Source organism: Phyllobates terribilis, unplaced genomic scaffold, assembly GCF_046119375.1.
Source record: "Phyllobates terribilis strain yellow unplaced genomic scaffold, ASM4611937v1 Scaffold_120__1_contigs__length_5212024, whole genome shotgun sequence".
In the NCBI taxonomy this organism is placed as follows: Eukaryota; Metazoa; Chordata; class Amphibia; order Anura; family Dendrobatidae; genus Phyllobates; species Phyllobates terribilis.
In genome coordinates, this window is record NW_027362880.1 from 1,555,055 (window position 1) to 1,568,434 (window position 13,380).

The 13,380-nt window shown below is 43.2% G+C and overlaps 1 protein-coding gene across 1 annotated transcript; it reads right to left on the reverse strand.

Moving 5' to 3' along the window:
• Positions 1-1,158: 1,158 nt before the first annotated feature.
• Positions 1,159-10,117, reverse strand: LOC141201640 (uncharacterized). Its single transcript, XM_073663661.1, has 5 exons — positions 9,862-10,117; positions 9,655-9,778; positions 9,478-9,575; positions 9,189-9,279; positions 1,159-2,598 (listed from the first exon to the last, which is right to left on the reverse strand). Exons 1-5 carry the CDS (start codon positions 10,114-10,116, stop codon positions 1,751-1,753), a joined length of 1,416 nt encoding a protein of 471 aa, XP_073519762.1. The 5' UTR covers position 10,117; the 3' UTR covers positions 1,159-1,750.
• Positions 10,118-13,380: the final 3,263 nt, after the last annotated feature.

Genomic DNA, 13,380 nt, shown 5'->3' on the forward strand with positions numbered 1-13,380 from the left:
ATATCCCATCTTCCTTTTATTCATACAACATCTTGAACCTCAACAAACAAAATCTGTATATCACCGAAGGTAGATGCAGCATTAGAAGTATGGGGTGTACTGACTAACAAAATAAGTTCTATGCTAACTGCGCTGTATAAAAGCACCTATAGAAACTTTAGAGCAATGCAATCCAGATCTTGAACTTAAAAATTGGTAACTTTTGGGTATTACATCAATTGGAGATTTGTATAAAAAGGAGGAATCAACCTCCTTCTCTTCATGTACAATTAAATATAATCTACCATATAAAGACTTCTATACAGTGGCATGCAAAAGTTTGTGCACCCCTGGTCAAAATGACTATTATTCTAATCTCTTAAAGGGCTAAAGTTAAAGATGACACATTTCCTTTGTGTTTTAGGCAAAAATATATATACTGTATATAGTCCATTTTTTTTTCAATTTAGCAATTACAAAAATGAAAATGGGTTGATGCAAAAGTTTGGGCACCCTTGAAAATTTGTGTACTCAGATAACTTTGACCAAGGTTTCAGACCTTAATTAGACTGTCAGGGTTATAGCTTGTTCCCTATCGCCATTAGGAAAGGCCAGGAGACGCAAATTTCGCAGCTTTATAAAAACCCAGCCTTTTCTAACCTTATGCTAAAAAACAGCAGCCATGGGAACTTCTAAGCACCTGCCTAGTACACCAAAAATGAAAATGGTGGAGGCGCACAAAGCAGGAAACTTTAAGAAGATAGCATAGTGTTTTCAAGTTGCCCTTTCCTCAGTTAAGAAATGACAGTTAACAGGAACAGTGGAGGTCAAGATAAAGTCTGGAAGACCAAGCAACATTACAGTAAGAACTACTAGTAGTATTGCTAGAGAGGCAAATCAGAACCCCTGCTTGACTGCAAAAGACCTTCAGAAAGATTTAGCAGGGTCAGGAGTTGTGGTTCATTGTTCTACTGTTCAGAGACGCATGCACAAATATCACCTTCATGGAACATTTATCAGAAGATAACCTGTCCTGCATCCTCACCATAAAATTCAGCATCAGAAGTATGCAAAAGAACATATAAAACAAGCCTGATGCATTTTGGAAACAATTCCTGTGGAACGATGAGGTTAAAATAGAACTCAAAATCTACAATAGACTACTCCTCAAAAGGCGCAAGATAAAGGTTTCACAACTGCCCTCCGTCCCCTGATATGAACACCATTGAACATATGTGGCTAGACCTCACAATCGCAGTGCATGCAAGACGACCCAGGAATCTCACAGAACTGGAAGAATTTTCCAAGGAAAAATGGATGAAAATCCCTCAACCAAGAATTGAAAGACTCTTGGCTGGCTACTAGGTAGTAACCATGCACAGTGCCCAAACTTTTGCATGGGCCCAGTTTACTTTTTGTAATTTTTAAAAAGTAAAAGATGACATCACTGTACCCAACTTCGGGCAAATCAAACATTAAGAGGGAATCGGAGAGCAGTCAAACCCCTGGCTTCCTGTTGATGTTCAATACATCCAAGGTGGGGACAGTGAAGCTGGCGCTGACTGGGTGCGCGGCTCGTGTGATGTAACAACCTCACGAACCGCGGGAACACGAGTACAGACACCGCTGCAACGGCGCTCGCAAGGAAGGTGAGTATGAATGTTTTTATGTTAACGAGGTCAAACATGAGGAATGACAAGAGGTTGTCCTAGTAGTGGGCAACCCCTTTAAGAAGATACATTTTTATGCTAACACATATCCAACATTCTGATCATGAAAAAGCCTTCTCCCCTGTGTGACTTCTCCAATGTTTATTAAGAGTTGATTTCTGTGTAAACCATTTCCCACATTGAGAACATGAAAAAGGCTTCTCCCCTGTGTGAATTCTCTGGTGTTTAACAAAATCTGAGTTATTGTTAAAACATTTCCCACATTTTGAACATGAAAAAGGCTTCTCTCCGGGGTGGGTTCTCTGGTGCTTAATAAAATTTGATTTATGGTTAAAACATTTTCCACATTCTGAACATGAAAAAGGCTTCTCCCCTGTGTGGGTTCTCTGGTGGCAATTAAGATTCGATTTATGGTTAAAACATTTCCCACATTCTGAACATGAAAAAGGCTTCTCCCTTGTGTGAGTTCTCTGGTGGCAATTAAGATTAGATTTTTGGTTAAAACATTTCCCACATTCTGAACATGAAAATGGCTTCTCCCCTGTGTGACTTCTCTGGTGTCTTACAAGATCTGATTTCTGGTTATAACATTTCTCACACTTGGAACAAAAAAATCTATTCTCTGCTGTGTGAAATTGTTCAAGTTTAAGAAAGGACGTTTCGAAGGGAAAACTATTTCCATATTCTGAACTTGAAAATGACTTATTTGCTTTACGATTAGTTTGTTTTTTAATGCTTATTTTGTGACTTTGATTTTCCTTAGTAGTTGGTAATGAATCAGAAGACAGGACCTGTTTCATAGGATCAGATGACAGATCTTTGCTGTGAAGGGATGATGGTATATCTGGAGTAATGGCATTCACTTCATTTTTATATTGTGGGATCTTAAGATCATCTGATTTAAAAATTGAAGATGTCGGCTGTCCCTCTGATCTCCTGGTGCAGTCATCTGCCAAGAATAAAAACAATTATTATTTTAGAATAAAATATCTTTGAATTTTATATATTTGAAACCCTTTACCCCCGAGGGTGGTTTGCACATTAATGACCAGGCCAATTTTTACTATTCTGACTACTGTCACTTTATGAGGTAATTACTCTGGAACGCTTCAACGGATCCCCCTGATTTTGAGAATGTTTTTTCGTGACATATTGTACTTCATGATAGTGGTAAAATTTCTTCGATATCACTTGCGTTTATTTGTGAAATAAACGGAAATTTGGCAAAAATTTTGAAAATTATGCAATTTTAAACATTTGAATTTTTATGCCCTTAAATCAGAGAGATACAGTACAGACCAAAAGTTTGGACACACCTTCTCATTTAAAGATTTTTCTGTATTTTCATGACTATGAAAATTGTACATTCACACTGAAGGCATCAAAACTATGAATTAACACATGTGGAATTATATACTTAACAAAAAAGTGTGAAACAACTGAAAATATGTCTTATATTATAAGTTCTTCAAAGTAGCCACCTTTTGCTTTGATGACTACTTTGCACACTCTTGGCATTCTCTTGATGAGCTTCAAGAGGTAGTCACCGGAAATGGTCTTCCAACAATCTTGAAGGAGTTCCCAGAGATGCTTAGCACTAGTTGGCCATTTTGCCTTCACTCTGCGGTCCAGCTCACCCCAAACCATCTCGATTGGGTTCAGGTCTGGTGACTGTGGAGGCCAGGTCTTCTGGCGTAGCACCCCATCACTCTCCTTCTTGGTCAAATAGCCCTTACACAGCCTGGAGGTGTGTTTGGGGTCATTGTCCTGTTGAAAAATAAATGATGGTCCAACTAAACGCAAACCGGATGGAATAGCACGCTGCTGCAAGATGCTGAGGTAGCCATGCTGGTTCAGTATGCCTTCAATTTTAAATAAATCCCCAACAGTGTCACCAGCAAAGCACCCCCACACCATCACACCTCCTCCTCCATACTTCACGGTGAGAACCAGGCATGTAGAGTCCATCCGTTAACCTTTTCTGCGTCGCACAAAGACACGGTGGTTGGAACCAAGATCTCAAATTTGGACTCATCAGACCAAAGCCCAGATTTCCACTGGTCTAATGTCCATTCCTTGTGTTCTTTAGCCCAAACAAGTCTCTTCTGCTTGTTGACTGTCCTTAGCTGTGGTTTCCTAGCAGCTATTTTACCATGAAGGCCTGCTGCACAAAGTCTCCTCTTAACAGTTGTTGAAGAGATGTGTCTGCTGCTAGAACTCTGTGTGGCATTGACCTGTCTCTGAGCTGCTGTTAACCTGCGATTTCTGAGGCTGGTGACTCGGATAAACTTATCCTCAGAAGCAGAGGTGACTCTTGGTCTTCCTTTCCTGGGGTGGTCCTCATGTGAGCCAGTTTCTTTGTAGCGCTTGATGGTTTTTGCAACTGCACTTGGGGACACTTTCAAAGTTTTCCCAATTTTTCGCACTGACTGACCTTCATTTCTTAAAGTAATGATGGCCACTCGTTTTTCTTTACTTAGCTGCTTTTTTCTTTAAATAATACAAATTCTAACAGTCTATTCAATAGGAATATCAGCTGTGTATCCACCAGACTTCTGCACAACACAACTGATGGTCCCCACCCCATTTATAAGGCAAGAAATCCCACTTATTAAACCTGACAGGGCACACCTGCGAAGTGAAAACTATTTCCGGTGACTACCTCTTGAAGCTCATCAAGAGAATGCCAAGAGTGTGCAAAGCAGTCAAAGCAAAAGGTGGCTACTTTGAAGAACCTAGAGTATAAGACATATTTTCAGTTGTTTCACACTTTTTTGTTAAGTATATAATTCCACATGTGTTAATTCATAGTTTTGATGCCTTCAGTGTGAATGTACAATTTTCATAGTCATGAAAAGACAGAAAAATCTTTAAATGAGAAGGTGTGTCCAAACTTTTGGTCTGTACTGTATGTCACACAAAATAGTTAATAAATAACATTTCCAACATGTCTACTTTATATCAGCACAATTTTGGAACCAAAATTTTTTTTCATTAGGGAGCTATAAGGGTTACAAGTTGACCAGCGATTTCTCATTTTTACAACAAAATTTACAAAACCATTTTTTTTAGGGACCACTTCACATTTGAAGTCACTTTGATGGGTCGTTATGACAGAAAATACCCAAAAGTGACACCATTCTAAAAATTGCACCCCTCAAGGTGCTCAAAACCACATTCAAGAACTTTATTAACCCTTCAGGTGCTTCACAGGAATTTTTGGAATGCGGAAGAAAAAAATTAACATTTAACTTTTTTCACAAAAATGTTACTTTAAACCCAATTTTTTTATTTTTGCAGGGCTAACAGGAAAAAGTGGACCCCAAAATTTGTTGTGCAATTTCCCCTGAGCATGCAGATACCCCATACATGGGGAAAAACCACTGTTTGGGCACACGGCAGAGCTCGGAAGAGAAGGAGCGCCATTTGACTTTTTGAATGTAAAATTTGCTTGAATAATTAGCGGACGCCATGTTGCGTTTGGAAAGCCCCTGATGTGCCTAAACAGTGGAAACCCCCCACAAGTGACACCATTTTGGAAACTAGACCCCTCAGGGAACTTATCTAGATGTGTGGTGAGCACCTTGAACCCCCAGGTGCTTCACAGAAATTTAGAACATTGAGACGTAAAAATAAAATTTTCAAATTTTTCCCACAAAAATGTTTTTCAGTCCCCAATTTTGCATTTTCATAAGGCTAACAGGAGAAATTGCACCATGCAGTTTGTTGTGCTATTTCTCCTGAGTAAGCAGATACCCCATATGTGGGGGATAACCACTTTTTGGGCACACGGCAGGGTTCGGAAGGGAAGGAGCGCCATTTGACTTTTTGTTTGTAAAATTTGCTTGAAAAATTAGCGGATGCCATGTTGCGTTTGGAGAGCCCCTGATGTGCCTAAACAGTGGAACCCCCCCCCCCACAAGTGACCCCATTTTGGAAACTACCACCCTCAAGGATTTTATCAAGGGGTATAGTGAACATTTTGAATCCAGAGGTATGACACAGAATTTGATAACATTTGGTCATCATATTGAATAAGTTGTCATTAGTCTTGAGGGCGAGTACTTGCTACTTGAGTTTGCATCAGGTACACGGGTATGCACCATGTATCATGGTTATTAGACACCCCCAAAAAAAACATGCGGGGATCGCTTGTGCATGGCAGGCAATCTCCGCGAGGTTTTTTTTGGCCATGAAGCATATGGGGAAGAGACTCGAGCATGTCACTTGAGCACCTGCGATAGTCCGTGCATACCCGAGCACCCGATGCAAACTCAAGTAGCGAGCACTTGCGCTCAATACTAGTCGCCATATCATCATCTTTTTTTTTTTTACTTTTGAAAAAAATCCCAACCCCATCACAACCCTAACCCTAGCCCAACCCTAAGCCAAGAGTTTATTTTTTACGCCGTTCCTCGTGCAGTATAAGTGATTAGACGACTTTATTCTACGGGTCGGTGCGATTGCAGCGATACTAGAATCATATCGAGTTGCATTTTTTTGCAAAACCTAGTTTTTGCATCACCATACTTTGAGAGCTATAATTTTTCTATATTTTGGCCTACAGAGTCATATGAGGGCTTGTTTTTTGCGGGATGAGTTGAAATTTTTATTGGTGACATTTTCAGGCACGTGACATTTTTTGATCGCTTTCTATTCCAATTTTTGGGAGGCAGAATAAACAAAAACCAGCAATTCCAGAATTGTTTATTTTTTTATTCAGTTCCGCGTGTGGTAAAATTGATAAGTCAGCTTTATTCTTCGGGTCAGTACGTTTACAGCGGTACCACATTTATATCGTATTTCTATGTTTTGGCGCTTTTACACAATAAAAGCTATTTTATAGAAAAAAATATTTTTTTGCATCGCTTTATTCTGAGAGCTATAACTTTTTTATTTTTCGGCTGATGGAGCTGTATGGTGGCTTGTTTTTTGCAGGACAAGATGACGTTTTCAGCAGTAACATTTTTATTTATATTCGTGTTTTTGATCGCGTGTTATTTCATTTTTTGTTTGACAGTATGATGATAAAGCATTGTTTTTTGCTTCGTTTTTTTTTTACCATGTTCACTGAAGGGGCTAGCGAGTGGGACAGTTTTATAGGTCAGGTCGTTCTGGACGCAGCGATACCAAATATGCGTACTTCTATTGTTTTTTTTTCATAATATATATTGATGGGTACATTATTTTTATTTTTGGTGGATTATTTTTTTTATTTTTTTTAAATATTTTTACAATTTTTCTAAATTTTTTTTAACACTTTGTGGACTTTTATTCTATGTCCCACTCTGGGACTTTCACTTTTTTTATTCTGATCGCCTGTATAGCACAGGAATGCAGCACCATCCCTGTGCTATGCAGGCTGTCAGTGCTGCACAGGGAGAACATTCTTTGGTGATGCACTGCGCATGCCCAAAGAATCTTCCTGCTGTCTGGTGACCCGGATGTTGTCATGACGACATCGAGTCGTCATGGCAACATCCAGGAAGCCGCGGCAGACAGCGCTGGAGGGCGGAAGAGGAGGTGAGTATCGCGATCACCTCCCCTTGCCACTGCAATGTTGCGATCGACTTCGATCGCAGCATTGAGGGGGTTAATGTGCCGGGAGCGGTTCAGGACCGCTCCCTGCACATAGTACCGGGTGTCAGCTGTGACTATCAGCTGATACCCGGCGGCGATCGCCTCCCACCGCTTGTGTACCTAATAGTACGTCATTGGTCAAATCGGCCCAGGTCACCATGACGTACTATTAGGTCATACGTCAGAAAGGGGTTAACATTTCTACTTAAGCTATCCGTAAAAACGGCAAGTTATGCAAAAATATGGAATTATTCACTAAGACACTGACAGATCACAGTCTAATAGAAAACCTCATAGGATGAACCAGTAGACCGTGGTGTTCAACTATTTGTTCATTCTGCCTCCAAAATATGGAATAAAAAGCCACCAATATTACGTAGGCAAAAATAATACCAATAAAAACTTCTACTCATCTCATAAAAAACAAGTCTCCACTCAGGTCCATCATCTGACAGTGGAAAAACAGAGGTTTCCACATCATTAGTGGCTCAAAGGCTCTTGAGAATCAACATGGCTTCCATAAACCAATCCAGCAATATCAGCCCTCCCAAAGTCAAATCTCCCCCCTCGCTTCCGAGCCTTGCAGTGCGCCCAAACCACATTTAGCATCCATGTACAGTATATGATATTACTATAGTGAGAAGAACCCACTTACTTTACGGTGTGTGTCTCCTGGAGCACAATCTGGGCACTATGTGTTTGGTAATAACATGGCAAATGTACAAGATTCATTCTCCAACATCCACTGAGTGCTAATTTCCGGAAAGTGTATGTGGAGTCAAAATAGTCACTACTCCTATAGATTATTTCACTGAGGGTTATAATTTCCAAAATGGAGTCACTTTATGGGGCTTTCTACTGTTCTGGTTTTCTGCCATTTTGTCATATTAGAGATTCTGCAAATGGTGTGTCCCATCTTCTCTGGGATCTGTTCCCGTGAAGTCTGCTTCTGTCACCAGACGCCTTATTCATTCTGCAGGCGTCGCTGGTAATGGAGAAGTCAGAACCAAAAGTTCTGGGTGACGCAGGATCTATCCAGCCACTAAGATTAGGGCGTAAGAAAACACTAAGAACATGGAGTAGATAGCGCCAAGCCTGTTCGTGGTGGCCGTCTTTTGAGCTGCCAGGTGACCATGAACAGTGACCCCAATACATTGTGTCTGCAAACTATTCCAGCAAGATCTGCATACAAATAGCTAAATGTCGCTTCTTCCCTTCTTAACCTGCCATGTGCCCAGACAGTAGTGTACAACCGTATATAGGGTATTGTCGGATTCAAGAGAAGTTGGAAAATAATCTGTAAGGTCCATTTGTTTCCTATTATCCTTTGTGAAGAATTCCAAAGTTATCACCACATAAAGTGACACACGTCAGATTCGAAAAATGAGCCCTGATTAGGAACACAAAACTGGCTGCAGGAAGGGGTTCAATCAGAGTACTTTGGGCACAAAATACTGTAGTCAAAAACTGTGAAGAAAAAGGTTAGTTTGGTCATAAAGACTGGACCTGGTCTTGTAGGGACCATATGAGCACATTCCGCAGCACAGAAGGGGGAGAAGGTAGATTCATCCAATAAGATATCAGGGATCTAGGAAGGAACACCATCATTACCCTCCACTTTCTCTTACAGGCCCATCATAATATTTTTCTTCAACTGATTTTCTAACTTGTCAGCACATTCTACGTACACTGTCATTTGGCTTTGTAGTTTACAGATCTGGGCAGGTAACGGTCAGCATCATCTAGTCCCAGGGGGTAAGTGGATCTTCTTCTATAGAAAAGGGCTTTCAATGCCCAAAGTCATTTGAACAGTTTTGGATGGAGGAGAATGTTGTGGTCTAGAGGCAAAATGGTGATTACACGATTGTGATACGTCCGGACTACATCACCAATAAAGCAGCGACAGCCGGTGACTGAGAAGAATCTGTGACTTCTCTGCATTTAGTGGTTACTACTCACCTGGGTGGTCATATGTAGGAATCTCCTCTTTACACCGCTCATCACCCCTCACATATGTCTCTGTAGTATTAATATGGGTCAGATCTTCACCCTGAAACAAATATTGTAAAAGTCACAGACAGATGGAGAAGTCACATCTATGATCAGCTCTAATCCTGCCATCTCCACCGTTCTCATTACACAAGTATAAAACATATAATACTGGTGGATAAAACAAGACTGAGCACAAGACCTTCACAGCCGTCTACACATCATAGGGGAGATCTCATGACACCTTCTCTCCATCTACCTGATGATCCTGAGGAACATTGGGATCTTCTTGTTTACAGTCCTGTGGAAGAAGATGACGGGGACATCTCTCTGGTGTCGTCCTCTTACTGGATAGATCTGGAGGAAACACATACAGAGACTGAATTCATTCTTGACATACAGATAATTATAGGCCGTTTGTATTTAGTCCTATTACCTGGTGATGTGAGGGGCTGGGGAACCTCCATCATGACGTCCTTGTACAGATCTTTGTGTCCTTCTAAATACTCCCACTCCTCCATGGAGAAATAGACAGCGACATCCTGACATTTTATAGGAACCTGACACATACAAGGATACTGTTATCTCCCCGATCCCTCCATAGTGTTACTGTATAATATCCCAGCATTCCCAGCAGTGTCACCTCTCCAGTCAGCAGCTCAATCATCTTGTAGGTGAGATCTAGGATCTTCTGGTCATTGATGTCCTCATGTATCAGGGGTTGAGATGGAGGCCATGTGATTGGGTTCAGGGGTCTTTCCCATCCCTCAGACACAGGGTCCTGACAGCGCTCACTAGAGGTCTTCTTCACTACTGTGTAATCCTGGTTATGGAGAGACACATTAATAAATCTCACTACAGACATTTCCAGAGTCCTCACCTCTCCAGTTCTGTCCATCTGTTATTCCCATAGATAAGAATGATGTAATGTGACGTCATCAGAATCTCTCACCTCTCCAGTAAGCCGGAAAAGGATCTCTAGGGTGAGGTGTAATATCCTCTCCGCCATCTTGTCTCTGTCCATATCCATTCTTGATGGGTGTTTCAGAAAAATTTTGTTATACAGAAGATCTTCACTGAGAGGATCAGATATTGCAGGGACCTGAATGAGAAGATGATGAGCCAATGTAACATCATAAAGATCCAGTGTAATAATACAATTACTGAAGACCATGGGGGAAAACATATCAGGAGATAGAGGTGTAGATGTTGTATTCTCTAGTCTTGTATGGATGGAACACAAGTTGAATTGCTGACTATGACATCTCCTTCATGCACTTTTCTGTGTTTGTCATGTCAGAACTGTTGGAGGATTATTAAAGGTGATAGTTTTCCCACCAATTAGAGGGGACACCTGTGGATATCAGTGTTTTTTAACCAGCTACATTTCTGGTGGGATTTACTCCTTAAAGTGCTCTTGTGGTAAAGTGGACATTGGACAAACATCACGATCAATTACAATCAGACTGAAGGAACATCGTTCTATTCGGCTCTATGAATCTAGGATCTCCACATACCTCCAGCAGAGCCGCCACCACATATATGGCTGCTCTGTGCCCACAGGAGCTGTGATGAGGTCACAGGAGGGGAGGAGTCAGGGGTCACATGATCAGGGGCCTCAGTGGATGCAGGACTCTGCTGTGCTGGTTGTCATGGTGCTGGATGAGCTGAAGTTTATGTGTGGGGTCAGGAGGGGTTTACAGTGTGGATGTAGCAGAGCCGCGTGTGTACGAGGCGTACGGAGCGGAGCCGCGCGTATACGAGGCGTACGGAGCGGAGCCGCGCGTGTACGAGGCGTACGGAGCGGAGCCGCGCGTGTACGAGGCGTACGGAGCGGAGCCGCGCGTGTATGAGGCGTACGGAGCGGAGCCGTGTGTGCGAGGCGTACGGAGCGGAGCCGCGTGTGTACGAGGTGTACGGAGCAGAGCCGCGCGTGTACGAGGTGTAGGGAGTGGAGCCGCGTGTGTACGAGGTGTACGGAGCGGAGCCGTGTGCGTACGAGGTGTACGGAGCGGAGCCGCGTGTGGACGAGGTGTATGGAGCAGAGCCGCGCGTGTACGAGGTGTACGGAGCGGAGCCGCGCGTGTATGAGGTGTACGGAGCGGAGCCGCTTGTGTACGAGGTGTACGGAGCGGAGCCGTGTGCGTACGAGGTGTACGGAGAGGAGCCGCGCGTGTACGAGGTGTACGGAGCAGAGCCGCGTGTGTACGAGGTGTACGGAGAGGAGCCGCGCGTGTACGAGGTGTACGGAGTGGAGCCGCGTGCGTACGAGGTGTACGGAGCGGAGCCGCGTGCGTACGAGGTGTACGGAGCGGAGCCGCGTGTGGACGAGGTGTACGGAGCAGAGCCGCGTGTGTACGAGGTGTAGGGAGCGGAGCCGCGTGTGTACGAGGTGTACGGAGCGGAGCCGTGTGCGTACAAGGTGTACGGAGCGGAGCCGCGTGCGTACGAGGTGTACGGAGCGGAGCCGCGTGTGGACGAGGTGTACGGAGCAGAGCCGCGCGTGTACGAGGTGTACGGAGCGGAGCCGCTTGTGTACGAGGTGTACGGAGCGGAGCCGTGTGCGTACGAGGTGTACGGAGAGGAGCCGTGTGCGTAAGAGGTGTACGGAGAGGAGCCGTGTGCGTACGAGGTGTACGGAGCGGATCCGCGTGCGTACGAGGTGTACGGAGCGGAGCCGCGCGCGTATGAGGTGTACGGAGCAGAGCCACGCGTGTACGAGGTGTACGGAGCAGAGCCGCGTGTGTATGAGGTGTACGGAGCGGAGCCGTGTGTGGTCGGAGCGGAGCTCTGTGTGTATGGAGCGGAGCCTTGTGTGTACAGAGCCGTGTGTGTACGCTGTATACAGCTGTATACTCCCAGGTTCGGTTGCAGTCCCCGCGGCTCTTTATCAGACTGTAGAAGAACTGACACTGGACACTCGGTAAAACTGCGCTCGGACGTCTCTTGTTTCTCGCACAGATATTGATAACATAAGATGGAGTCAGACGAACCCTCCTACAAAACCTGAAAACAAAGTCATTACTACAGGACTGGATGAGAAAGGGATTTATTCTACAAGAAACGCTGGGGCCACAAATGAGAGAATCCAGGCCCCGTGGCTGGATACTCCGGGCCCCCGGCGTGTTAGGAGCAGACGGGGTCTTTGTCCCTGGAGCTTCTCTGCTCGGTATAATGAGACTCTGATCTTGTTCTTATAAAGAGGGTTGGAGTAAAATAGAAGCTGCCTGAATATGAGGACCTTGTCTGATCTCTATGTCCTTGTGTACAGAGCTATGGAGATAGCGCTATTCTCTGTATAATAGATGTGATGTCGCTGGAGCCCTAATATTCCTGTACAGGGGTCTCTGTAGAGATAATCTTACCCCAGCATTATGGAATGGGAGACGGAGAAAAAGGGATTAGGGGCATTTTATTGTAATTTCCCTTAAAAAAAAAACTAATAAGTAACTGATTATAGAAAGTGTTTCGTTTTCTCACCATGTTGTTTGTAGGAGAAGTAAAGAGCCGAGGCTGAAGATGCTTTATCTCCAGAAGTCTACAAGAGGGAGGATTGGCAACTCCGAATGTCCTTGTCTGTTTTGGGATTGGGAGTTAGGAAAAGGGGCAGGAGAATATTTTATGGTTTTTTGGGGAGCAGGAGATGCAATATTTGTTCATATAGTGTAAATTTATGAATACGGTTAGGTCCAGAAATATTTGGACAGTAACTGAATCTTTGTGATTTCAGCTCTGCAGGCCACTAATTTGGATTTAAAATAAAACAACTGAGATGTACTTGAAGTGGAGACTTTGAGGTTTATTAATAATAATAATAATAATAATTAAAGGGGTTGAACAAAAATATCCTGTAAAACGTTTAGGAATTGCAACTATTTTTCTACAAAGCCTCCTCATTTGAGGGACTCAAAAGTAATTGGACAAATTAACTTTACTGTAAATAAAATGTTCATGTGTAATACTTTGTAGTGAATTGTTATCTGTATCTGACAGAAGGCAACTGAACAGGATTCAGATCAGGAGAGAAACTAAACACAGGTCAGATAAACTCCCTGAACGAACAGTGCTGAGTATTATGGGCAGGAAGATAAGGACTGGAAGGAATTGTGTCACAGGGATTATCTCCCTCATCAAACCCTCCCCCCCTCCATCTCCATGCAGG